The following is a 27,926-nucleotide window of genomic DNA, read 5'->3' on the forward strand; positions in this document are numbered from 1 at the left end:
TGAGCAGTCTTAAAAATAGATATCCTGTAAAACTCATCAACGGTTAAGACGGACGAAATAATATTATGAGCTTTTACATCGTTTTGAAACCTTTTCTTTCTTCAGCAAATTGTTAGTAGGAACAGACGAACCAGATGTAATAACATCCCAAATCTCACAATCAATAAACTCAATAAAAATTTGCATTATAACCTTCCAGAATGCATAATTTTCACTTGTGAATAATGGTGGTCTATTGATAGAAGCACCCTCTGCAAAAGTTTGATATGATACTGCCATTTGAATAACTATCAAATCGAGCTTTGATGCCAATTGTCAGAGCGGCTGCAGCGAAATAGTTAGCGTGGAATAACAAACCAAGAGGGACTTTAATATAAACGTGTGTCTTTTAATTTCTTCTCAATTTATCTTTATCTTACTACGCAAATAATAAATATAAATAAAAGAGTAAGGTTGAGAGAAATTTGCACAGATGATTTTTATACTGATTCGAATCTTACCAATCCTACATCCAGTCGCTTATCTTAAATCAAGATAAACCGTTCATTAAGCACAAAACAATTGCAAATTGCAATCACAAAGAAACAATTTGTAAAAGTTTATAAACCACCTCTCTTGATACCACAAGAGATGAACTTGCACCTCCTTTGAATCTTCACAAAGGTTGAGACACCTCCTCCAAATACTTCACGAAGGATGAAAAATCTCCTCCGAATACTTCACGATGAAAAACCTCCTCCGAATACTTCACAAAGGATGAAACACCTCCTTCGAATACTTCACGAAGGATGATCCTCTTCCACACACCTCCTTAGACGCACCGAGGATGAACCAGTTATTCCTCTGTCACCTTAGTAGCAATGTACTAGCACCACAGACAAGAGTTTCCTTAGCTGAGCAAGAGCACGCAATTCTCAAAGAGTTCTGAGTATTTTAGCACAAGGGAAGAATTGTTGTTGATGTATAAAGGGAGCCTATTTATAGACTCAAGCAAAATCTCTTTCATTCTTTGTAACTGGCCATTTAACGTTTTTAATCGATTAATATTAATGTTAATCAATTAAAATGAGTACAACGGCTAGTTTTCAAAAATAAAAAAACTCCAACTGCTAGTTTTAATCGATTATTCTAAGGATTAATCGATTAACTAATCGATTATAAAAGGTATTAATCGATTATTCCCCTGCCATTTGAATTTTCAGCACCTGTAACATTTTAATCGATTAATACTTGACTTAATCGATTAAAATCGTGCGTTTTTTATTCTGAACAACAAATATAAAGTATGAAGGTACAAGAATAAAAACCTACTACAAATCTAAGTCCTAAACATTTAAACTACAATTATTACAAAAACTTTTAATAACAAAAATAAGTCTTCAAAGGATTTTCGTGAATCTTGATATATCTTGACTTGATTTGGACATCATCAAAACTTAATCTTCATCATTTTGCTAACATTTAAGAGCTGGGATTGCTCTTGGTATTTGTAAGAGATTGAATGTGTTCATATTTTATGTTGTTATTTTGATTTTGAGTGGTGAGAGAAGTGTATTGAGAGAGTTGTCTTTGTAATCTTGTACATTCAATCATTATAGTTGATTCCCTTCAATTAAGATTGTCGAAAAAAGACTCAATGTAAGCTTGTGATAACTGAACCCATATAGATTGTTTGTGTGTTATTCTTTCTCTACTTGTTAATTCATTATTTTTTGACTCCTAGGATTACTTTCCACTCCAAACAAAACTCTTGTGTATCCAATATATTAGACTTCATCCTTTGAGGTTCCTTTGCACTCTCAAGGATTGAAATTCTCTTTGCTCATAATGTTCAATTCAAGAGAACCGAGAAGGGAAAGAAAAATTGAAGACGATGGTCACAAAACTACACAAAAAGAAGTTCTCTCCACTCTACATTTTTCTTTTCAAAATTACCCTTTCTGAATATTTTAAAAAATGAACGCCACATGATGTAAGAGTAATTATACGTCTCAAAGTATTACTTTTGTATAACATAACCCAAAACACTACAGAGCACAGACATTTCACCTTTCTGCCTCATTCCCGCCAAAACCTTCTTCAGTTAACATATACACAAACCCTTTCTCTTCACACAAATTGAAACCTCATTCTCTCTCTCGTTTCTTTGTACAACGAATCAAACTCTAACAATGAACATAGATGATATGGAAATGGATATTCCGCTCCCTGATGAACTCGAGTTTCTGGAATCAAATTTTCACGAACCCGAGCAAAATCAAGAAGAAGGAGAAGATCATCATTATCACTTCGCAGACCTCGAAGCCCCGGCTGAACCGTACTCTCCGCAACCGCCGCCAGATCTCGAGGCTCCTTCGGTGGATATCGAATCAAGCGGTCACAAGCGGTCGCGTTCGAGTTCACCTCCCGAAGAGGACAAGAGAGCGAAAGTTAGGGTTACCGTCGAGGAGGTTTCCTCCGCCGAGGAGGCCGCCGACGAGGACTGGCTTCGCTACTCTCCTCCACCGCAGGAGCCGGCGGCAAAGGAAACAACGTTCGCGAAGGAGAAGACGTTGTCGAGATTCGCGTCGGAGATTGACGGCGAGTGCATGCCGATCACCGCGCCCAACGGCGACAGGGTTTATGCGAAGCTCACCCGGTTTCAAGGAGAAGAGCGCGTGAAGACGCTCGATTGCAATGGATATTCTGCTGGTAATTTTCTGTCTCTCGAACTGTTACTCTCTCTACGTTTTTTTATCACTTTTAATGGTAAGATTTGAGATTAGTATGATGTTTTTATTTTCTTTCAATGTTTGAGGTACATGGTTTTTAATATTTCTATGTCTACATGAGTAATTTATTTTCATGAAGAGCTGCTTAGGGGAGAGGCTAATAGTTTAGTGGTTGGGATGAAACTGGTAAAAATGAGATTAATGTTTTATCTGAAAGAAAAAAAAACCCTGAACTGAATATGCACTAATATTATTTGTGTTTATCACAATTTCAAGTCCTTTGGGCATTTTTGGAGGAAAGGTTTTGGAAAAAAAAGAAGGAAGGGTAACTTTTTAACTAAGGGGACTGATTTAATTTTTGTAAAGTAAATAGACGCATATAATCAGGGGAGATTTTTTTCCTCTAGGTAAGATATGACTTGCTTATAAAAAACTATTAAATAAATACAAAATATTCGATTTGATTTTCAATATAAATAAATATATTCCTTTTTTTTTCCAATGCAAAATCCGTCACCCAAACATGACTTAAGGATTCCAACTTTGTAGAAATCCTATTATTTAGGTGTGAGGTTTTGTCTTAAATTTTGATAACGAGCCTTGTTGAATACCTGAGCTTATTTGCATGAATTGTATTTGGTTGCAGAACTTAGTTCCGAACCGATTAATGTTATACTTGAGAGGCTGGAGCAAGAGGCTTTTGCTAAGGTTTGGACTCAAGGTTAATAATGTGCTTTCTGAGCTTCTAAGGGCGAAACTTGAATGAAAATTTCAATGTTTTTGTGTTGTGTTGTTTATTACTTGGAATGCATCTGAATTTGGTAATTAAATGTAGCTTTTTGATGTTAGTGATTGCTTATTCCTGTTCTTGTGATGCTGAAGGCCTTGGAAGCTAGTTCTGAAGGTCAAAGTGTTCCAGATGTTCCTGAAGTGCAAATGGTTAATGAGCAACTTTGGGTTGATAAATATGCTCCGAAATCCTTCACCGAGCTTCTTAGTGATGAACAGACAAATCGTGAGGTATCTAAAGTACCATTTAGTTATGGAAATAATTTATTAGAACTGCTGCAGTTAAGGACTTCATTCTTTGGTTTTCTAGGCTTGGCTTATGTTGCCGTGACTAATTTGATTGGTTGACTAGGACAGGTACTGTTGTGGTTGAAGCAATGGGATTCTGTTGTGTTTGGATCTGAAATTCGAAGCACATCAGATGATGTTTTGTCTGCTTTGAAACGCCATTCTTCTATTGTCCACCATCAGAAACCTTTGAATTCAAAGTTTCCTAGGAAGAACGGAGGATCCAAATGGAGTAATGGGGGAGGGTATGTAAATTCTGTAAGTATGGATGACGGTGGTAGTTCAAAGAGTATTCAAGATGCATGGAGTACGAAGTCAAGGAATATTGGTCCCCCAGAACAAAAGGTATTCATAAGATTCTCAGTTTTCCATTGTTATTGTGCGCAACAACAGGGACACTCCCTGTGTTGATTTTTTCTTGATTCAATAAAAATCTCAGTTCCTATCAGAACATAACCATCTTTGGTTAGCTTGCAACCTCCTACCACTGGTGAGAAAATTGGACTAGTCGCTAACATGTTGGTCTTTGAAAGTATATCCTGAACATACTAGGACCGAGTAAGATAAAAAGATCCATTAAACTAATAACAAACTTTAATCCCAAGAAAATAATCCAAATCACCTAGTTTCTTGAGAGAAAATCCTGAATTGAGTTTCCAAATAAGAGTTTACATAAGATGAGTATTATTTCCGGTGGTGCTAATATCATTTATTGGCAACATATTGAAGTTGTGATAAGGCTGCTTGTAATCTTTCTAACCAAGCTTGGGTTGCTTGAACCGTTAATGGCCTTATTTAGTTAGCACTCCAAAGACTTATCAAGCACTTCAAATCCAGGTGGTTGACACATCTACCTCCTTTTTATGGAGCCCATTTGAAAAGGCATTGTTCACATGCAACTGCTTTAAGGGCCAATGATGAGAAAGAGCCAAACTAAGGATTGATCACTGCTGCAAAAGTCTTATGATAATGTAGACTAAATTGCTGATGGAAGCCTTTGGCCACAAGATAGCTTTTTTCTTGTTAATAGTGCCATCTAAGTTTTCCTTAATGCAATAAACCCATTTGCAACTAGTAGGCGCGTGTCTAGAAGGAATTGTAGTTAAAGCTATGTATTTGAGGAATAAAAGTAGAATATATTGTTTGCATGCAACAGTGAAGCGGGATCATCAAGGGCATGTTTCTGAGGAATAAAAGTAGAATATATTGTTTGCATGCAACAGTGAAGCGGGATCATCAAGGGCATGTTTCGTTGATTTTGGTTTAACATGACGGTTGGAAATATATCAATTTGACATAGGACAATTAACTACATATTAGTCGGAAAAATTCTTACCTTATAAGACATTCTTGGGAAGGATGAGTTAGGTTTAAACTCACTTCCTAATATGATATCACCTATTATTGGACTATTATCCGACCACCCTCAAATAATTAGTCCCACACATTAGATGTCTATATGGCATGAGAGAGTTGTGTTGGGGATTCTACATTGACTAAAAGTAAGACTAATTCATAATATATAAATAAGGACAATCTTTGTCTTTTAAATTGGTTTTGTGAGGATGAGTTGGGTTTGAACTCACTTTCATATATTTTGAGGAATAAGAGTAGAATATTTTGTTTGCATGCAACAATTAAAGTGGGATCAACAAGGGCATGTTTCATTGATATTGATTCAACATGAGTAAGTAATTGAGTATGATGAAGATGTCTTTAAACTATGCCAAACTTGGTTTATATTTGAATAGGATTGACGATTTGTGAAAGATGTGTATATCAAAAGTTGAGGATGGAATGAGCATATAGGAATCAACATAAACATCTTGAAAATGGTGTAGATTGGTCATGGTTTGTAATGATGAGTAAGGATGGTTGGGGTCACAAGGAGAAGCATATGAAGTTAGTAGAGATGGGACAAATTGAGAGGGTTAGAAACTAGGCAAGTTTGGGGTATATAAGGAAGACAAATAGAATGAGATGATGAGTGTTAAAGATCCCACATCGATGTCAGATAAAATCAAATTATTGTCTAAGTGAAGTGCAAATATTACCAGTTTTGTGAGATTGAATTGGGTATAAACCTATTTACGAAAGGATGATGAGGTTGCAAGTAAGGAAATAAAGTGGGATTAGGAAACTTGTGCTCATTTTAAACATAATCTTTGGAAACAAAAATGTGACCACGGGAAGACAAGCACTTGTCTCCTTTGTGAGAGACAAATATCATAGAAAGACACACTCTTGGGACCTAAAGGAACATTTTTGTGTTTTTCATACGGCCTAAGGGAAAAAAAGAACAACTATGGTCTTAGAAAGTGATAGTGAAGTTGTTTATTGATAATTTTGACAAAATTGGTTCTTGATAATACTATTTTCAGTTCTATGCAAAAGAGACTTATAAGTAATTTATCAAGACCAATAAAAGTTGGTTAGTTTTGATTAGTGATGTCATAAATTTGAGTTTTATTTCAAAAGTACACAGAGATTATGTTTTGCCATTGTTCCAATGATTTTTCTGCATATATAAGCACAAGAATAATGGTTTGCCGTTCTCATACGTATATTATTACCATTGTTCCTGTAATAATTTTCTGCCAATGTGTGCCTTATGCTGTTAATAGACCAAGAAATACATGTCTACTTTCATGGAAAATGTGTGGATATCTCATTAACAAACTTTACAATAAATTAAGCCATGTGGAATTTAGCAATTAATACACTTGAAATGCATGTATCCTATTGTAAGTATAAAAAAGTGCTCTCTTTTGTTTCTATATAAAGGACTGGAGGTGGTATTATTATCCTTGTAGTCTTGCAATTGCAGTATGCTCTTTGGTTGTTTGTACATGACATAAGATGGAACTATTTTATATATATTAATGTTTTATGATATCAATCATACTAGATGCCGAGTGTTGAATCCCATTGGTAACTAGATTTTTAAAATGATTACAGATCCTTCTGCTATGTGGACCACCAGGTCTTGGAAAAACAACACTAGCACATGTAGCTGCTAGGCATTGTGGATATCATGTGGTAGAGGTATTTTGAATTATTTAAATATGGAATCACAAGTCTTCAAGTTGTGAACTCATTTACTTTTTTAGAATAATTTAAATTATTTTCTAAGCAATAATTGTTTTTGTGCTGTAACCATATGTATTCTAGGTTCTAGTGATGAAGTCTTTTTTTTTTTTTATTTATTTTTATTTGGTTTGCTCTCTCTTTGCACTTTTGTTATGTATTCTAAGTTCCAGTGAAGTCTTTTTTTTATTTGTTTTGCTCTCTCTTTGCACTTTTGTTACAAGATACACACCCCCATAAATATGAAAATGAATCTAAAGAGATCTAAGTTGATATCTCTGAAGTTCCTTTCCTCATTTTTTTTGAAGTTTGTATTAGAGCAAGTAGATTCTGCCATGCTTGTCACTATTCGACAAAGGAGAAGGAAAATAAAATGTAATTTGCCTCTGCTTGGCTGATGACCACCATATCTACAGCACCTTTTCCGAGTAAAGTCAAACTTGACCAGTCACAAAGGATGTTTCTTCGCCACCTGGCAGCAAGCACACTTCTTTGCGTGGCTTACATAGCTGGGTGACATATACACTCCAACCTTCTTCTCATCAGGATGATGTTGTGACACTTCCGTTGGTTTTGTTGACTTCCCTTGTCCCCATTTCACCTGCCTTTTGTCTTCTAGCTTTGTTGGAATGCAGGTCCTCTTCAACCTTTCTTTTGGTTCCCGATTATATCTTTCCTCCATTTCCTTTTCTTGGTCAGAGGATGGGATATTTTTCATCCCAAGTCAAAAATTTTGGATCCTCATTACCCTTTTCCAAAACATGACAAAGGCATCCCGTTACCTTACGATAGGTCCAAACAAGTCAGGGACCATTTGAGAGTGCTTTCTTTGTCTAGTCTGTATGAAGCCTTGGAATTCCCCAGTATTGTTTGAAAATTTGGATCCTCCATTTTGGTTTTTGGATAAAAAATCAGGGAGATGCAAATCAATGACTTATTATCTGATGAGTGATTTTACAAAAAAGTAGCTATAAAGATTGTCAAGACGAAATTGCAGCAATGGAGGCTGCACCCACCTGAAGATAAAGTGTCAATGAAAGCCACATGTGGTAAGAACAAAGACAACAACTCTAGGAAAACCTAGAGCTGAGATGCTGCAACAGAAATTGTGTATGCAGTACGCAATAATTGTTGGATTATTTTCCTTGATTCCAAAATTAAAGGAGCATTGGTGCAGAGATCTGAACTAGGGTTGGCTTGGGGTTATGGAAGCCACAAAAAGAGAAAATTATGGTTGGCTAGGATTCGAACCTAAATTATTATTAATAGTTGGAGATCCCACTTTGATTAGGAATGGGATCAAATTATAATATATAAGTGGAGTGCGATCCTCAAGTTATAAGTTGAGTTAAACATAAGCCTACATGTTAAGATGACATCAAAATTTCTCCTAGTCAAGTTTTTTGGAGCTATTATGTCATTGTTATCGGGCTCTTGTTGGACCATCCGTAAATATTTAATATCGCACTTGAGATGTTCTTTCCTTTATGCAATTGAGTGTGTTGGAGATTACACATTAACTATGAATAAAACCAAATTATAATATGTAAGTGGGTTACAATTCTCACCTCACAAGTCAATTTTGTAAGGTTGAGTTAGACATTAACCCACTTATTAAGATAACAAGTTGAAAAGATGAATGTTGGAATGTTGAATTTCAGAGGTCCACACATATATAGTTGAACAAAAGGGATAATTGAATTTCATAAACACAAATTGCAATAATAATTATCTTACAAATATTAATAATGATTATATTACAAATATTAACTTGTTCATGTTTGTATTATCATGTGTGAAGTTTGCTATACATGTAGTAGAAAAGGCTAGTTCCCCATAATATGGTGAACTGATATTTGAATCTTTGTCGAAGAAGATGCCTACGTTTAGTTCCTAACCATACATTGAACAGAATTGCTTCAGAAGGAGGGGTATTTGTAGGAATGAAAAAACAGTGGTGACTTATCTCTGATGATGAATAATACTACTGATCATTTGTATTGGCTACAACTCACATTTGTTGTCTCTGTCCCAGTTTCAGTTTAGCCTTGTCTTTAGTCCAGTATTCCTTGGTTTTTTCTTAGTTGCTGAATGCCATTATGCTATATTTACTTTTTTTCTCTTTTAGCTGTTTAGTTATAACACCCTTAAAGCTTTGTGAGATTTACATTGAAGGAGAATGTTATAGTATCTGGATAATGTTCTCATGTTCTTATATATGTTAGAATATTTAAAGTATCATAATGATCTCTAAGGAGTGGCTTTGGTCATTGTATATCAGGATATGCTTCCTTATTTAATTGGGTCTAGATGTCTAGTATTATCATAAATAGGAGTTAGTGGTAATAGTTGTATTTCTTATCAACTCGCATCAATACCAGATCCTAATTATTCATAGGCTTGCTCTCTCTTTCCTCCCACTCTACATAAATTCCTATAATTTCAATGTATACTAAACAAGAGTTTTAAATTTTGTAGATTAATGCTAGTGATGATCGTTCCACATCAACAATTGAAGCCAAGATTCTTGATGTGGTTCAAATGAACTCTGTCTTGTCTGATTCAAGGCCGAAGTGTCTGGTATCTTTTCTTCCTTTCAATATTTTCATTTTGTATCTTAGTATCGACGCATGAAGGTGAAATGCTTATCTGTTTCCATTTTCTTAGGTGGTGGATGAAATTGATGGAGCTCTTGGTGACGGTAAGGGTGCTGTGGAGGTTCTTCTAAAGATGGTTAGTGCTAGATGCAAATGTTGATCTGTCTCCTAAAGTGTGTTGTCTAAGCAAACCTACTTAATTGTAGTCATATTGAAGATTCCTTTAATATTGTCCAAGGTCGCAATTTCATCTCAATGATCAAACAAGTTTTATACCTTGATGTTTTTGTGGTTTCAATATAATTCATTTACTGGTTGTGTTCACTATTCATGCTAGACATGTGGTTTCAATATAATTCATTTACTGGTTGTGTTCTTCTAAAGATGGTTGTTTTCATCAATGAGAACAATACAAAGAACATAAGTTTTCTTACTAGACATGTGATAGGCTTGCTGACATTTGTATGTAACTGAATGCAAATTTTATGTTTTGCTGGTTTTCAAAAGTAGATATACACTTTTGATAGGGTAGAGTTGGCAATCTGAACAAAATGATTATCTGAAATATTGTTCGTATGCATTTTGTTTTAGAATTGTACCTTTTTTAACAAATTTCCCTAGGTTGAGAGGACTGAAGCTCCTTGCCATTTGTTTCACTTGTAATTTACTAACTACCTTTAATTAAAATAAAAATATTTACCACTAATATGTAGCTTCTTCTAACCAAATAAAATTATATCGGTTGTTAGAGATCCCGCATCAGCTATTTCAGTTGAATGTCTTTCTATTTGATAATATAGTTTAACATCAGTAAACCTACAATGAATAGGGTAGGGGAAGTTGGTGGAGCCCCCTTTTTCTAGGAAAAGTATAAACAACAGTAAATGGAAATATTTTAATGAAAGTTTGTTATATGAAATCATAAATTTCTATTCAAACCAAATCATGCAGATTTCTACCGAAAGGAAGCCTTATGCGGGGAAACAAATTGTGGGCAGAGGACAACAGGAGAGAAAGTCATCAAAAAAGGGTTTGAAAACTGCTTCGCTTTCAAGACCTGTGAGTTTTGGATGTTCTGATGTTCATATTGTTAGTATTGTTTACCAGACAAATCATTTGCAGTGATGATGATGTTGATTGTTAATGTAGGTGATATGCATTTGTAATGATCTATATGCACCTGCCTTAAGACAATTGCGTCAGGTTGCTAAGTAAGTTTCTGATTCAGATAACTAATCTCCTTGGTTTTTTAGGTGTTAAATATTCAATACTATCGTACATTGTTTTCTTTGCAGAAATTTACTATTATTATTTCCCACAACTTTAAAAACAAAATTCAGCCCTAACAGCTGCGACTGAAGTCTTATCCTGCTATTTGAGAAACCTTTGATGGAAAACTTTCATTGGAAATCAATTCCTGAGTTGTTAGAGAATCATGGTATCTCCTTAATAGGAAGGATTCCTGTCAGTTACACTATTTGTGTCTCATTCCTAGTTATTAGTGTTGAAAATACTAGTTAATTTTGGGAATATTTTTTGTTTTATTTCTTTTCATTTTCTTCCTTCTTTGTATATAATTTATCTCTGCTTATATGAAATAATCGATGGAATTATTTTCTTCATGCTAATATTTTTTTTTCTCTTTTAACTGAAGTCATGTTCAAGCCAAGCACTTTGAAAAACTAGTGTCATTGCCGGTGGTCAATTGTCAACCACTCTACCAACAGCATCGCTTATGTTTTGGCCTTTGCTGAGCAGATGCTTACAGCCAGCTACTATCATCAGCCAAACCCCTCCTCACCTGATACAAACTTTTTCTTCCCATTATTGCTGAAGTTAAAGTGTTCCTCTAGGCTCTAACAATCTATTTATAATAAGTTCCTTGACTGTGCTCAACCACACAAGGATTCTTCCATAGGATAATATTCTTATATTCTTACACCTTTTAATATATTGAATTTCAGATGGCGTTTCTTTTGCTACACCTTTGATTCTTTATCCCTAAATACTACTCTTTTCTAAGCTAGTATTCCTGTCTTTCCTATTTGCATCTTTTTTTAATTTGTATGTCCAAATGTGTATATAATCTGATTTGCTGACAACATAATTTTGTTCCATGTCAGGGTTCATATATTTGTTCAACCAACAGTCAATCGTGCAGTGAGCAGGTGATGATTAGCTTGAAATAGTTCATACCTCATACATATATATTACAAAATTGACGTTAGTAAGACTGTTGATAAAAAAACATTTGTATTGATTATATTATTAATGTTTAAATTAAATTAGCTTTGGACGACAATGGTGGAAAAAGAATGTGATGCGAAAGGGATGGGGTTTAGGTCCATGAAAAAAAATTAAGGAGCTTTGGATACCATGTTATAGAAGAAGAAAACGTAAAGGGGGTTTTCATGATTTCAATCCATAAAAAATAGCGAGCAAAGGGAGCATTTTATAGAAGCTATCTTTAAGGTATAGTTGAAGAACTTGAATGAAGTAAAAACAGTGTATTTTTTCTTATTACAATGTTTACTATTTACTACTTTATTTATAGAGTACAAAGGAGCAGAATACAAAAGGTCTGACACCTCCTAAAACCCTAACCTAACAGTTGGGTTCCCATACATAAATAATAATAATAATAAAGAAACATTACATTTGAAGAGGTATAAGAGTGCTAATACAAATATCAAAATAACAAAAGGATAGTTTTCATAGAAAACCGAGAGTACAACAAACAAGAGAATATTCTAGAATAAGGGAAAAGTAACACGGTGTTATTATTCTCCAATATTTGGGTTGAGGTTCTGTCAACAATTGTCTTAGTTAAATCTTTTTCCTTCTCAGGTTCTTATGGTTGATTCTCTTTTCTTTCACCGTTTTCAAGTTTATCTTTGATTATATTGATCTACACTCCAATGGTTGTGTTTGTTTTGTCCAACTTTCACCTCCTGAACGTCATAAGCATGGGTTCTAATCAATTATGTGTGCATTCTTAGGCTATTGTATCGTTCAAAGGATTTTGTGTTATGATGCAACCTCTTGTTGTCACTTTAGTATCTCTAGGAGTTTGGTTCTTTTACCATTAGATATTTTTTTTTTATATTTTAACTCTTTTAACGATTTTGTTATCCTCTCTAAGTTTTTTTTATGTTTCTCATTCTCTGGAATTTTTCAAACCATGTATGTTTATGTTAGATGCTAGTCTACTATGCCTCTTCACAACACTATGCTGAATCATCCAGAGTACTTCTCCCACACCTTGACCAAAGGCTTGAAATTCAGTTTCAAAACTAGAATGAGATGCTCTATCTTGTTTTTTTTGCTTCTCTAGGTTACCAAACTTTCTCCAATAAACATATAATACCCGAAGGTGGATTTTGATTCATATTAGAACTTGCATGCTTTGTAGTAGTATATATCCCAAGGTTCAAAGTGTGTTTTTTTTTTTTTGTCTTGAACAATAACCCCTCAGACATTATTTTGAAGTATTGAATTTGTCAACTGTTTGTACGCGTCTTTCTCTTGGAACATGCACAAAATGACTTACCACACTTAGTGCACAAGTAATGTTTGGTCTCATGTGCAATAAATAAGTTAATTTTCCTACCAATATCTGATATTAAGTCTTTTCTAAATGAGAACTCTCTTTAGTTCCGATTGTGATTCGATTCAACAAGAGCTTTTGAAGTTCTACATCCTAGCTTATATGTTTCTTTGAGGAGATTGTTAAGAAGTAAATTTTAAGTCTATTTCAAACTTACAAAACTGGCTTGTAAGGTGAGGTTTGTGTCTATTTATATATTGTAAATTAGTCTTATTTCTAGTAGATATGGAACTTCCAACACACCCTCTAACGTTGAGGCATATACATCTTGAGCATGAAACTAGATGGGTGGTTCAATAGCGGCTTGATATTAGGTAGAACAATAGATTCAGGAAATTACAAACTTTGTTAGGTTAGATTCTAACTCATGACTCTAATACCATGTTAAAAAGTACAAAGACTTGTAGGGTGAGGTTTGTACTCATTTATATAGTGCAAATTGACCTTATCTCTAGTTAATGTGAGATTTCCGATAGAGATTTCAAGTACATATTTTCCCTTAGGGATGGAAATCTTTTTTCTTTTTTTCAACAAGCAGCCTCAATTCCAAGGAAATTCGAGTTTTCTAGGTGCTTCATTTCAATTTGGGCTGCCAATTTTTCTGTTTTGCCATATCCCGCAATAATTATATCATCCAATAATAGAGTGCTTTATAAATAAAGTATGATCTCCTTGGCTTGGCTTGTATAATAGGGAAACCATTGCTTTCATAATGTCCCAAACCATGTTCTTGGAGATTACTTTAGACTATATAAAACCGTCTTTAGGAGGCATACCTTATTCCTTCTCTAGTAGTTTCAAATCCTGATGAAGGAATCTCCATGTACGCTTGTTTTATATTTCCATGAAGAAAGACATTTCTTAAATGCTAGAGTAGAATAGAGTAATTTTATTGATATACAAGATTGTAAAACTAGTTTTGGAAATATAATAACAACACTTAATGTGATCATATCCCTAGGATTTAGGATAGAATCAAATACCTATTATATAGGGACAAAATCAAATCCATATTATAAAGGTATATAATCAGACCCCAATTATTCTTGATATAATTAAATTCATTTGATTCACGGGTATTTTAGTTATACACTTTAATTATATCTTCACATACAACTAAGGTAAGTCCCAACCAAAATGAATAGCTAGAGCAAGAACAACTTGAGCTGTAATAATTTTTACATTAGAAAATGTCTCCTTTTAGGTAACTTCATAAGTTTGAGTGTATTCTTTTTCAACCGAGCTGGCTTTATATTTGTCTGTTGTATCATCTTCCTTATATTTCACTATAAATACCTATTTGCACCATACATCTTTCTTGTCTCTTGGTTTGTCAACAATCTCCCATTTTAAGTCCAAGGTTCACTTTTTATGGCTTCATGGATTGAGGTAGGAATTTTTGTGGCATCAATGACCACAATAAAGTTTTGATGTTTATTAGAAAGATTGTTAATGTAGAGTTATTGAGAAATAGGATATTTAGCACACTATCTTTTCCCTTTTTTCGATGGAATGTGTAGATGCTCTCAAATGAAGAAGGCAAACACCCTAAGACAAAGGGCCAATAGCATTAAATGTATAGGGTATATGATCTAGAGGACTTAGTCATTGATTGACTCATTGTTCTCAAACGATCAAGTTCTTCTTTATAAGCTTTTCATATCAGACCTTGAAGAAAACTAAAACAAGGACATAACAAAGAACCTATTTGGCAAAAGAACCAAAAGGTTTATATTAACTCAAATTGGAGCCAAAAGAGATGTCATCACTCCTTGGAATGAGCTGAAGAGGTTCCGTCAACCCTCTTTGTGGCAGTGGATAGTGTTCTATGTGTTGATTTCAGTGTTGGCATGTGATGGGATTTGGCAACTCTATTGTTGATGCAACTATCTGTGTTGTGATCGCTGAAGTGGGGTACACCTTTCTGGGCCTCCACTAACCTCAATGGCAGTGATGGAGAATAACAACGGTGATGGCTATTACAGTGGCAGAAGAAACAAAGCTCTCAAGATTAGGTGCTCCAATACTAACTTGAACTATGTAAGAAAATAAGTAGTTATTTTATCGGTAACAATCACACTAGTTACTAGAGCTGTCAAATTAGCTCATTTGATAGGTTCTAATCCTAATTCATGTGGGTTGGGGTTAAAAAAGTCCACAGGACAAAAGATAATTCTTATTGAAAAAGCCCATAGGGCCAAAAACTCCTAAAGTTCTGTGAGTCAGGATTAGTTCATGAACTTTTCTTTTTACCATGAAAAAATATAACAATAAAAATAGAAACAAAAGATAGTCAATTTTACGACAACAAATCCAAACCTAACTTAAACTGTATAACATACAGTACTTATTACCACTACTATTTAAATTGCAATAATGTACACGTGAGTTAAAAATGATTTCATAAATTGTAGATATAGAATTGTATAATATAATTAATTAATTTAATAATTAAAAGTGATGAGAATAATTGTATATAAGTGTGGTTGAATGCAGGAGTCTCGGAAAGTGGATAAGAAATGAAGGATATTTATTTTTATCACTTCTCTTTCGTTTGAACCTCTTTACAATTCAAACATCATGAACCCCGATTTTTCTTTTCTTTTTTCCTAAACTCATTTTCTTTATACATCTTTACTTTTTCTTATATTATTTTGAGTTTAAGTACACGCATTGCACAGTTAATGAAAATATACTTTTTCCAAGTTTATGATAATTTGATGTTACACAATAAAAATTAAATTAAGGCTACATTTATGAAAAAGTTTTTATGGTGTCAATTAATTGTTTTTCTATCTCACCTTTTTATCATATTTGTTTGGGTTGAAATATATGTTCACCTTTACTGATGAAATAGTTATTTCATAAATTAGAAATGTTCATGTGCTTTTTCTTTTAATTTCATGCACTTGACTTTGATTAAATATCTCTTATTCAAAACTCTTTTTGTTTCGTTAAAAATTTTAAAAATAAAATATTACATTTAAAGTACTGCATTTATATAGAATAATATTTCTAAATACAATATAAATGCCATTATTGTAATAAACTTTATAATTGGTTTTAAACACGAGCAAATTATAAATTGTAGGGGCAGGTATGATAACGTATATGTTTGGTTTCCAAATGAGTATAAAAATAAAAATTATAGTTGTTTCTCATTTGTAAATATAAAATATAGGTTGAGTTTTTTTTTTTTTTTTCAAATGCAGATATTAAAATAAAAACTATAACATCTGCTGCTGAGAATATATCTTTTTTTCATTACCCAAAAATTATTTTTAATTCTCTATTTTATACATACATATGTACATACATATATACATACATATATATATATAACAAGTTTAATGAGAGAGTAAAATTACAATAAATTATATATATATAAATTATATTGTTTCTGAAATTTAATTAAAGTTCTGCAGTGGGACGAAACCCAATTTAACCCTGATCCTGACCCACTTGAGAGGGGATTTTGGAGGTTGGGGTTTTTTTCTGGCCCCGTACTTAAAGAGCTTCTTAAAATAGGGTTTTTTTAATAATGGGTTGGGGTTGGCCCTGGGTAGAGCTGTCAAAATGGGTAACCCGGCTCAACCCGGCCCGGCCCACCATAGGTTGGTCACTTAGTAAGTCAACCCAACCCAACTTGTTTATTAGCGAGCTAGGAAAATCTGAACCCGGCTCGACCCACCAAGAGTTGGTGGGTAAACGGGTTGGCTCACTAGCCCATTTAATTACAATTTTTTTTAAAATAAAAAATATTACAAACTTTCTATATTCAAATTTAAACAAATTTCACTCCCAAAAATTGATGTTAAAATGAAGACAATTCAAAATAATAATAAAAGGTATAATATAATCCAAATGTCGTCCAAAAACAAATAGAAAAAACATACAAAAAACCTGCTCCTTGAAGAATTTCAGTGAAGAAGTGAGAGTGACAGCATCGTAAACGAGAGCAAGTTCCGTGAGAGTGATTTGTGAGAGCAGAGGTTACTTTTTTGGTATACACAGTGAGTGAAGAGAGTATTTTATTTTTAGGGTTTCATAAGTAAAAAAATAAATTAAAAAAATAAAATTAGGTAGGTGGGTTGGCGGGCCAACTTGGCCCATCACGAGTTCAACCCGCATGAGCTGGGTTAAAATCTGACCCGCATAAAAAAAATTCAATTTTTTCAAACCCAACCCGGTCCAAACCCGTGGTGAGTTGGGTTGACTCGCGGGTTGTGATCCATTTTGACGGCTTTACCTGAGGCCATGGGTTAAATTGACATCTCTACTAGTTACATTCTTATCATCTTTGTTTGTAATAATTAGTTCCTTAATATAAGGAAATGAAAATATGCTGAAATAATTAAGAAGATTCTAGATATACTTTTCCTAATCACTATGGGTTGTTGAGAATTTTTTTAAATTAATAATATGCTATTTACAACATTACCTCTCCAAGCTGGTCATTGGCTCAAATTGTTCTGAAGGTCTTTCTTCACAATGACTTGGTAGAGGATATTTATGTGACTCTTCTTCCGGGCCTGTTTTCCTTATCTAATGTCCTGTGCAAGCTTAAAGGTTCTTTGTATAGCCGTGACAAGCTCCTTGTACATGGTTTGAAATGTTTTTTTCTACTCTCTTTGGCTTTCTGTGACTTAGTTATGACTTCATTCATCATAAAAACATTAAGCGGGAAACCATTCAATGTCTTAAGCAACAACTCCAAGCTTCTTTTCATTTGAAAGATTGAGTTGTCTTCACTAGTTTATGGCCCTTGAAGTTTATATTGACTCCCCAAGTGTTTTTCTCCAATGGACACTCCTCCTGAGGTTAGTGTCAAATTTCATTGCGATGAGGGAGGTCCTTTAATAGACCCTTTATTATACTACTACTTGGTTGGAAGTCATAATTATATGACCATTACATGCCCTGCCATTTCATTTGCGGCCCAACAAGTAAGCCAATTTATGCATTCCCCTTGCATCTTCATATAGCCATTGTTCAACTTATTTGTTTCTTTGAAGACACTTCTACTTGCAACCTATTCCTTCCTATGGAGAAGCCGGCTAGTGTGGTTGGCTACAGTGTTGCAGATTTAGCTGGTTACCTTGATACAAAAAGATCTATCACTAGTTGGTGCGAGTATCTCGGCCCCACATTGCTCTCTTGGAAGTGTAGAAAGCAATCTTGTGTATCTAAGTCCTCAACTGAATTAGAGTATTAAGCTAAATCTATGGTTTCTTCTGAAATCATTTGGCTCCATGGACTCTTGACTTAGCTACGATTCTTGATAATTCAATTTTTCGTGAACGTATGGAGCATATTGAGGTGAATTTCCATTCTATTCAAGAGACATTCCACATGTTATTTCTTTCCCCGTGTTACATCTCAATTCAGCTTGTAATCATCTTTACCAAGGCTGTACCTTGACCAGCCTTACAATCAATTTGTTAGCAAATTGATAATCAGCCTCATCAGTTTGAGAGCGGATGCCAATAAGGGATTCTGTTATTTATTTCGTTTACTGTTATAAGTTGTACATATTAGGAGTAAATATCTGCCTACTCATTGTAGAATATAAGCTTTGCTAATTTGGATATAATAATTAGGAAATAGAATTATTAACTACTATAATGGATCTCTGTATTTTTTAAAGAAGAGAAATTTTGACTCCAAGCTTAGAACCTAGTCACAAATTTCAGAAACTTACCAAACTAGCTACTCACTGTTTTTAAGCCACATATTAATAAGATATGGATTGAGGTTGTACTTATAACTTTGATTGAATTGTAAACTATATGGATTAGAGCTCGTTGTTTCTAGACTACATATTTGATACCTCATTAATCGTTTGCAGTGTCTTCTCTGTTCATTTAGTTTGATAAATTCATCCTAAAACAAATGATGTTTGTAGGCTGACATACATATGCAAGAAGGAGGGGATGAAAGCCAGTGCAATTGCACTCACTGCTCTTGCAGAATATACAGGTAATTTTTCTTATAATTTTTAATTTTGTGCAAGTTAATATTATTTGGTGCTGCTCATACATTTTTGCATGCTTTAGTGTCTGGCGTTAATTATAGGGGAGAAAAGTGGAAAGAAGTCTATATAAGGAGTTTTTTCACTCTTTATACTATTGAATATAGCAGAGAGAATCAATTAGCTGCTGTGTTATAGAAAATGAAACAAAAGGTACTGCTTTATATATGGTTATAAGCTGCCGCTAAACTTAAAAGACACTAATAGATTGCAGCAATTAAAGAAATGTACAGTGCAAAGTAAAGGGAAATGACGTTCACTCACTGGCATACAACAGACTGTCTAGGCTTATGTGCAGCATACAAGAATTGCTTTTCTAGATCTGCCTTGTCTTGACGTAATAATGGGTCACCATTTTGACCACATTCACAACCTCTCCCATTTCAGCAACAAGAACTTCCATTTTGTGATCTACCACATCTTCTCATGTTCAAAATATTGTGTTAATCTTTATGTAGTAGGGATAGTGTTTGTGACATCTTGAACGGTTGATTCATGATAAATGTAATGATTATGTGATGTGTCCATGTTGAGAGCTTGTCTTGTTAAAGATTTTATTTTGCTCAATGTTACATTCTTCAATTCATCTTTGCAATCATTTAATCCTTCTCTTGCTCTCCTGTTTATTCATTACAGAATGTGATATTAGATCATGCTTGAACACTCTCCAATTTCTCTCAAAGAAGAAAGAAGCTCTCAATGTGGTAAGATTTAGTGTGATCACGAAGTTCTGATAAATTTTTTAAGGCTAGTGAATTCATACAAGTATTAAATTTGTTTTATGGATATTGTGTTAGAATGTTTTGAAAGTTGGTGCAACAACAGTGATATTGTGTCGTTTGAAATGAGAGTAGAGTTTGTAAATACTAGAGTTGTGGTTTGAGTGAAAAAATGTAATCAAATAGAAATATAACTTTTTTACATTTGAGATGTCTCTAAAACAGAAAACAAGTTTGAGAAGAATAACATTTTAAATGTGCTCTCATTTTGTGGTTCAAAAATGGATAAGGGAGAACAATATTTCAGAGATATGGGTGCCTGCAATACATTTTGCCGTTCTTCCCAACAGAACCTATAGAAAGAAAGAAGTTGAGTAGTCATGGGTGGTTACAAACTAGTGTATAACCTCCAAAATTACGGAAATAAATAGAAAATAAAGAAACAGAAAAAGAGATACAACTGTATGACAAAATAAGAAAACAACAAACAAACAATGAATAAACATATAACATTAATATAGTGGCCACACTCTAGTTAAGATGATCAACATAACTTCTTCAGGCTTCGTTTCCTTCTCATTTTTGGGTTGAGGCATTGACCATTGTTGCTACTTGATCAATTGCCTTCCCTCCCAAGTTCTTGGCCTCGATTCTCCTTTCTTTTGTCTTTATTCCATACAGCCGAGTTATGATCTTCATCCTTTTGGTTGTTTATGATTTATACACCTTCCACCTTCAGAACGACACTAACTTGAGGCCCAGTCTATCCAATGTGCATTTATGGGTTATTGTACCACTCAAAGTGGAACGGTTTAAACCAGGCTATGTATATACTAGACACCAACCTACCCCACACCTTCCCAACTCTGAACCGTCACCTGACCATACAATAGCATCTCGTCAATCAGTTGTATTTCTCGTCCACTAATAAGTATGGTTATTTCCCTACTTCTCTTACTGCCACTTTATCTAGCATTCCTATTCCTACCTGCTATTCGCAGAATGTTAAGGATGTGTGTTGGGTCAAAGCTATGCAAGAGGAGTTGTAGGCACTTCAGGACAATTATACTTGGGATATTGTTCCATACGCTCCTAGTGTCAAACCCATTGGTTATAGATGGGTGTATTCTGTGAAACTTAATTATGATGATTTATTTAATCATTACAAGGCTTGTTTGGTTGCTTTGGGTAACAAACAGGAATGTGGAGTGGATTAATGAGACATTTTAACCTGTGGCCAAAATGACTATTATCTAATCAATGCTATCCATTGCTGCCTCTAAAGGCTGGTCTCTCCATCAAATAGATGTGAAGAATGTCTTTCTTCATGGTGACCTAATTGAAGATATTTATATGACCCCTTCCCAAGGTTTTTTTTCTTATTCTGTTGATGTATGCAAGCTCAAACATTCTTTATATGATATGAGGCAAGCACCGTGGTCATGGTTTGAAAAATGTCGAACTACTTTCCTTGGCTTTTCTTTTACTTAAAGTTGATACGATTCTTCTTTATTTATTCAAACCATTGTGTTAAAAAAGATGTATTTTGTTTCTTACACCAAGAGGAGAGTGAATTGGTAGTTTTATAAAAGTGATAGCTTTTGAAAAACGAATCACGACACTAGTTAGCTCTCCTTGGATTTTTATTCCTGTTCTAGCTCTTGATATTTCCATGCTTGTGCTTAACTCTCCAAACCCAATATTTTTCTCTCTTCTTTTACCCTACTGACTCCCTAATGGAAAAAAATAACATATCCCAAAGTTTTATCACTAATAAAACCATAATGACTACCACATGCCTTATCTCACTCTTCCTGCTCTTCTCCAAGCCCGGAAGAAATAAGCCCAAATTCATTAGCCTCCCAAATTTAATTTTAGAAAACCTCAAAAATAAAAATGTTCCTAGTGAATGTTGAATCTAAAACCTCTCATACATTACCCAATACTCTATCTAAATTAGCTATGTCACTTGTTTGGTCATTTTACTCATTGTATTGAATTAAATTTTCAAGGGCCATACATATCTCGCATTCCTTGAAGAAACAATCCTCCCTCCTGCTTGTCCACCTCCTTCTAGCAATTCTCTGCAATGTTGTGCACATGGAAGCTCGTTTGGCAGATGGTACTTCTGTTGCTGATGGGTTTGGGTTTTCTATCTTTAGTAATTATTTCAATGTACCTCTTTCCATTAACAAGTTAATAGCAGTAACCATCACGTCTGGGCCTCTCATATCAATGGCTTAAGGGATATGATTTTGTTGGACATCTCAGAAGTATCATAGACCCTCAGTGTATTAATGTGTTGAAACAAAATCAATACCTAAGATGGTATTTTGAAATAAAAGGATGTGTGTATGAATTATGTATAAGGTCAATAAAAAAGTATCAAGATACAATTAGATATTTTGTATATATTAAAATTATGGTTTTATAACACCTTACTTGCACACAAAGCTCATATTGAAAAGTTCAGAAAGTCAACAAATCTGGTAAATGTTGCAGAACCTTCCTTATCAGCCTGTGCATCATCCTCTTTATGGTTTTATAACACCTTGCACACAAAGCTCATATTGAAAAGTTCGGAAAGTCAACAACTCTGGTAAATGTTGCATAACCTTCCTTATCAGCCTGTGCATCATCCTCTTACAATCCTCTTTACACCTTGCCTAACCACATTACTTTAAGGCCATCAAATCTCTCTTAACAGTAGTCGTGGAGGTTTCATTAGAAGCCACTTTACAGGGCGTTCCGTAGGCTGTGGTGGCAGAATGCTTGTCCAGTGTTAACCATGTTGTAAATTTGGCCATGTTTTGTCCATTTGCTTTCATTTCTGAAGAGTGACCTCATTCCACAAGCGCTCAAGTACTTTACTCAATACAGGGATTAGTGGTTAACAGGTTACTAGTTTTTTTGTCATAAAGCTCCTGTCACCATATAGTACTATAAAGAAGAGAAACCTGTCTCTTTTTGGCCTTATAATTCATGAGCGTTTTTGTGGCTTTATGTTCACTTTAGAACTTGGAGAACATTTTTTTTTTTTTGAGTGAGGAAATGTGGTTTTTTTTTTTTCATTAGATGCTGCATTATTTTTTACTTGTTTTACTTGGTGCACAGTTTGATATTGGTTCTCAAGTAGTTGGCCAGAAGGACACATCAAAGAATGTTTTTGACATCTGGAAAGAGGTAAGATTCATCTCTACTAAATTTGTCTATTTATCCAGTAGGTATCTAATATTACAACTTTAAATTGACCTTGTTCATTATTGATGGTATTCTTTGTGTAGATTTTCCATAAGCGAAGAACAAAAAAGTTAGAAAGAAAATCTCATAGAGGGAATTCCTTTGACTTTGACTCATTGTACTCCCTTGTGTCAAAACGGTTGGCCATGTTTTACTATCTTACTTGTTTCTTCCTCTCTTGTTCAAATATATCTTCATGGTAAAATAGGAATATTAATATGCAGAGGTGATAGCGACTTGATTCTGGATGGAATTCATGAAAATGTTTTGCGGCTCAATTATCATGACCCACTGATGCAGAAAACTGTAAGCATTTATCAATCACAACTTATTTCCTTGGATTCATTCACTTTTTCTTTTGAATCATTTAGAGTTTTTTTTTTTTTTTTTTTTTTTTTTTTTTTTTTTTTTTTTTTATATCTGTTTGAAGGTCAAGTGCTTCAACAATCTTGGAGTTTATGATCTATTGCATCAATATATAGTGCATACACATCATATGTCCCTTTATGGTAAGAAGATAATTGGCCTACTCTAATTTTTGTTTACAAGTTAAATATCGCTCTTATTTCTCCATCTTTCCTTTCACCAGTATATTTGCCCCTAGTTGCAATTACTGTACATCATATTGTATCTCAAATTCAGAAACCAAACATTGAGTGGCCAAAGTCCTATCAGAGGTATATCTTGTTCTTCTTGTATTTTGTTTAGAAAAATTTTATGGTGCACTTTTTGTACAAAAAGTTCTGAATGTATCTTATAAACATCTTCAGATATCGTACATTGATGATGGAAAAGATGGACATTTTGAATAATTGGCACCACAAAATCCCACCGCATATTGCAAGGCACTTATCAGCTAGTTCCTTTGTAGAAGACTTAATTTCTCCATTGTTACATATTCTGTCCCCGCCAACTATAAGACCGGTGATGTACTAATTCTATTTGTTCTGAATATGGTTTCGTTATTCAATCAGTTTTGTCACCTTGTCTTCATCCTCTATAGTAGCTTGAGTAGATTTAATTGCAGATTCCTTGTTATTTGATGTTCAAGTGTATTGGTAGAGAGAGACTATTCTTTGTTGATAAATTATTTGTGGAATTGTTTATGACAAAGAAATTGTAAAGATGAAGAAAGCCTTCTTCTTATTATTTATTATTGAATTCATTTCGAACAAAACCTTATTCCAGTTTGATTTAATCACTAGAACTTATAAATCCCCAATCTCTATATTCGCCCAGCCTTGCAACAGACTGTAAGACTGTTTTTGCAGTTTTGTTTATGATGATCCTTCATTGTTAGTTTTCTTTCATTAATTCTGTTTTTTAAATTAGCTCTTCTCATGTATTTTGTTTATGTTTTCATTAATAAATTCCTAACTGTATCAAGACCAGTTCTTTGATTTTTAATCCAGTGTTTGTAGTAACGGACTTGGTGTCTTTTTCTGATAGACAAGTTGACCCTTTTACTTGGTTCAGCCCCAGTTGCACTGTAATTTTTTTTCCCTTTTTTGATGTGGATTTCTTTTGTCTTTAGGTAGCATTACAAGTACTATCTGACACGGAGAAGAATGATCTTGCTCAACTAGTTAGCAAAATGGTATCATATGCTATAACATATAAAACTGTGAAATCAGATATGCCGCATCAAACCCTGAAGTCTGAAGTAGCAGATGGTTTGGCACTGTCTTTTGTTCCTCCTATCAGTGACTTTATAAACTTCAAGGTTTGGACTTTGGATTATCGGTCATACTTCTGTCTTTGAAGTATGTCAATCTCCGCCAGATTTTAATATCTTTTCTATTCTCTACATTTCTGCAGGATTATACTTCAAATCATTATGTGCTTTCTGTAGCTATGAAGCAGCTTTTGGTACATGAGGTTAGATTTCATTAACTCTGACGTTTTAGTTTAGTTACATATTTTTCTCATCCTTTTCTATTTAAGGAGGATATTCAAACCTTGGCCTCTGTCTCCTCTTGTATAACTTATTTTTTTATATGCAAAGTATGTCTGTTGACCAATGATAGTCCTTTTTGTTTTTAAATCGAAGGAAAGAAAGAAGGTTTTGGCATAACAATATAAGTTGTAAACTCAACTAGGTTAGCTCTACAACTTGTATCAACACCTATAGTTATACCTATTTGTATAATTAATGCTCTGACTGAAAGGTTAACAACTAATTTTTCCTAAAGCTTCAAGTTTGAAAGAATGAAAATGAAATTTGAATGTCAAATATAAGGTGCGTTTGTTTATGCTTGTTTTTTTGAGAAAGAAATATTTTTTAGTAAAATAAGCAAATTTATGTTTTTTTTTGGTGTTTATCTAACTTGCTTATTTTAAAAATAAATATTTTTATGCTTTTTTTAATAAGAAAGTTCCATCTACTTGTAAATAAGTGATTTTTAAAAAAATTTCTTATTTCAGAAATACTTATTTTTTTAGTTTAAACAAACTGACTCATAATCTGACTATCCAAAACTTATTCAAAGTATTGTAGTTATGTTGGGGATGTCTATATCCATTTTTCATCTGTATTTATGCTCCATTATTTTATGGTTACAGGTTGAAAAGCATAAGATTTTACAAGTTGGTGTTGACAAAACTAGGGCTTTAGCAAATGAAGGGCATGGAATCATTGAGACTGAAACTCACAACATCCCATTAGCCAATACCAATGCTGTGGCAAGGAAATTAAATGCAAATCCCACAATAGTTTCATCAAACTTGAATTCCCATAAAAGTTCAAGTACAACAGATATTGGGAAACCACAAAACGTGGGAAATATTAAAAAAGCAACCAGAAGTTCCTCCAGTTTCTTTGATAGGTGATTCTTCCTGAGTTATTTGTATGTCTGAGTCAATTATTACTTCTTAAAGCAAATAATGATATATTAGAATCATGTTTGCTAAACTAATCTATATACTGTAATAACAGCTTCTAATTTGGGAAACTTAATTAAGGGTCTGAAATTGGAAACTTATTTTGTCTTTTTAAATTGAAACCTAGCTCAAGTTACATATTCCTTAATAAATTTGTATTGTCCAGGTTGAGATATTTCCTGGGCTTGCATGGTATTGATTTCAGTACCTAAAAATTATTTCTAGAATTTAGTTCAAATTTGATGTGCTTAATGAAATCACGTCTTAGACCTCCTTTTATGGATTTTTTATACTAGGAGAACAGAAAAGGGCTCAACGTGAACTGGTTCTTTAACTGGGTGAAGTTTCTTTGGAGAAGTTACTTGGTTGATGTTGTTATAACTGTTGTCAAATAGAAAAATTTAGGAGGGAGAAGCACCTTGGAGTTGTAAATGGTTGATTAGGAGAAATCACGCACTCCAAAGTCCTTTTTCCTAGTAGGTTCAGTGCAATAAATCTCTTTGATCTTATCTTCCATAGAAGTTACCCAGCATCATGATTCTTGAAACAGTTATACATTTTCTTACCTACATCTAGTACGAGAGCACATTATTTTGTCTTACAATTGTTCATAGTATATCACTATGTTTATATCTGGTAAAATGATTGATTCTGTTGGCAGCTACATCAAGCCTGGATCAAGGTTATTTTAATTATTGGTTTTTTCTTTCATTTTTATTTTTGACTTTGGTAAAATCGGGCAAAGACAATGCTTCACAGAAAAAAATGAAAATCTCCTCGTCAACTGATTAGTACTAATTAAAAAAGATTTTATGTCCATTGGTTTTTGTAATGGTTCCACTTGGATGTTTATATTGTACTGTTGGGCTAATGGATGGCAATTGTTCCTTACTAAATGACTGTCTTTATACAGTCCTTATTTACTGTTTATCTTTCTTTGCTTCATGACAGGTTTAAAAAGGTAAATACTAAGGGCGTACAAAGTAATGACAGATCTCTACCAGAAGAATCTATCTTGGAGAAAGAACGATACCCTTTACTTTTTAAATTTAATGAGGTACACTGCATTTCTTTAGTAATGAATGAAAATGGAAGTTTCTTTATTTTATCTTGCACTTGATAGAAAAATAAAATGTAATTGCATTTAATTAATAAAGATGCATCGTTGTGGTTTCAAAGCCATATTCGAGAGCATTGGAGACGATAAAAGAAAGATATTTGCAAAATTATTGCATGTAATTTCACTAATGTTAAGAAAAATGGAGCTATGATTCAAGTTAATAGCAATATTTGTTTCGTTAATACGGTCATTGTGTCTTGTTGATTTCTTCGCAGGGCTTTACTAATGCAGTCAAAAGGCCTGTCCGTATTCGGGAATTTCTATCTTAATGGGTTTAGCAAATAATATGTTCATCTTCATGGGCTCCCCTTGTTGCCTTTCGATTAGCTTTCTTGTATTTTTCAGAATCAAAGTTCTTATCAATTTAGTTGTGGTCTTTTTGGCTGTTTATCATTTTCACTTGCAAAATGAAGGGTCAACCAAACTAATTGTTTATGATTTCAGTTACTCATCTAAAAGTTAATTTGTTCAGCAAAAACTAATTGTCAATGTTTACTGTTTATCATGACATTGCCAGATAGCACCCAACCAGCCCCTTGCTCTACAGAGCTAAATTTCAATGCAGATTTTTATAAGATAATGCAGGTTAATTGAATCTTGTCAAAATGTGATTTGGAATTTAAATTTAGGAGTAAACTACTATTTTGCCCCTCAAAATGTATCCCATTAAATTACAAAACTAAAGAAATATCATGTTTTTCAAACTTTCTATTGTTTTACCACTTAATATTTTGGTTCCTAAATATAAGTTAACATCAAATGCTTAAATCATACATATCTTTTTAAATTTTAATATAATTGACAGACTATGATTTTAAAAACTCATTTATGAATTCTTTAATTTTAGACCGTAATTT

General features: G+C 33.7%; 1 protein-coding gene across 2 annotated transcripts; it reads left to right on the forward strand.

Annotated features, from left to right (window-relative positions):
- The first annotated feature begins 1,923 nt into the window (after positions 1-1,923).
- LOC106769788 (chromosome transmission fidelity protein 18 homolog) lies at positions 1,924-27,512 on the forward strand. Of its 2 annotated transcripts, none has more exons than XM_014655542.2 (23): positions 1,924-2,691; positions 3,358-3,419; positions 3,594-3,731; positions 3,858-4,133; positions 6,747-6,833; positions 9,354-9,455; positions 9,543-9,608; positions 10,424-10,531; positions 10,622-10,683; positions 11,596-11,640; positions 18,985-19,058; positions 19,747-19,814; positions 22,944-23,012; positions 23,114-23,208; positions 23,294-23,375; positions 23,500-23,578; positions 23,659-23,746; positions 23,840-23,993; positions 24,604-24,792; positions 24,888-24,947; positions 25,632-25,894; positions 26,901-27,006; positions 27,285-27,512. In XM_014655542.2, exons 1-23 carry the CDS (start codon positions 2,172-2,174, stop codon positions 27,336-27,338), a joined length of 2,847 nt encoding a protein of 948 aa, XP_014511028.1. In that variant the 5' UTR covers positions 1,924-2,171; the 3' UTR covers positions 27,339-27,512. The 2 variants fall into 2 exon arrangements, with proteins under 2 accessions (XP_014511028.1, XP_014511030.1); XM_014655544.2 differs by having other exon boundaries at positions 2,549-2,691; positions 3,358-3,432.
- The last annotated feature ends 414 nt before the right edge of the window (positions 27,513-27,926 follow it).

The sequence above is a fragment of the Vigna radiata genome, chromosome 8 (genome assembly GCF_000741045.1).
Source record: "Vigna radiata var. radiata cultivar VC1973A chromosome 8, Vradiata_ver6, whole genome shotgun sequence".
In the NCBI taxonomy this organism is placed as follows: Eukaryota; Viridiplantae; Streptophyta; class Magnoliopsida; order Fabales; family Fabaceae; genus Vigna; species Vigna radiata.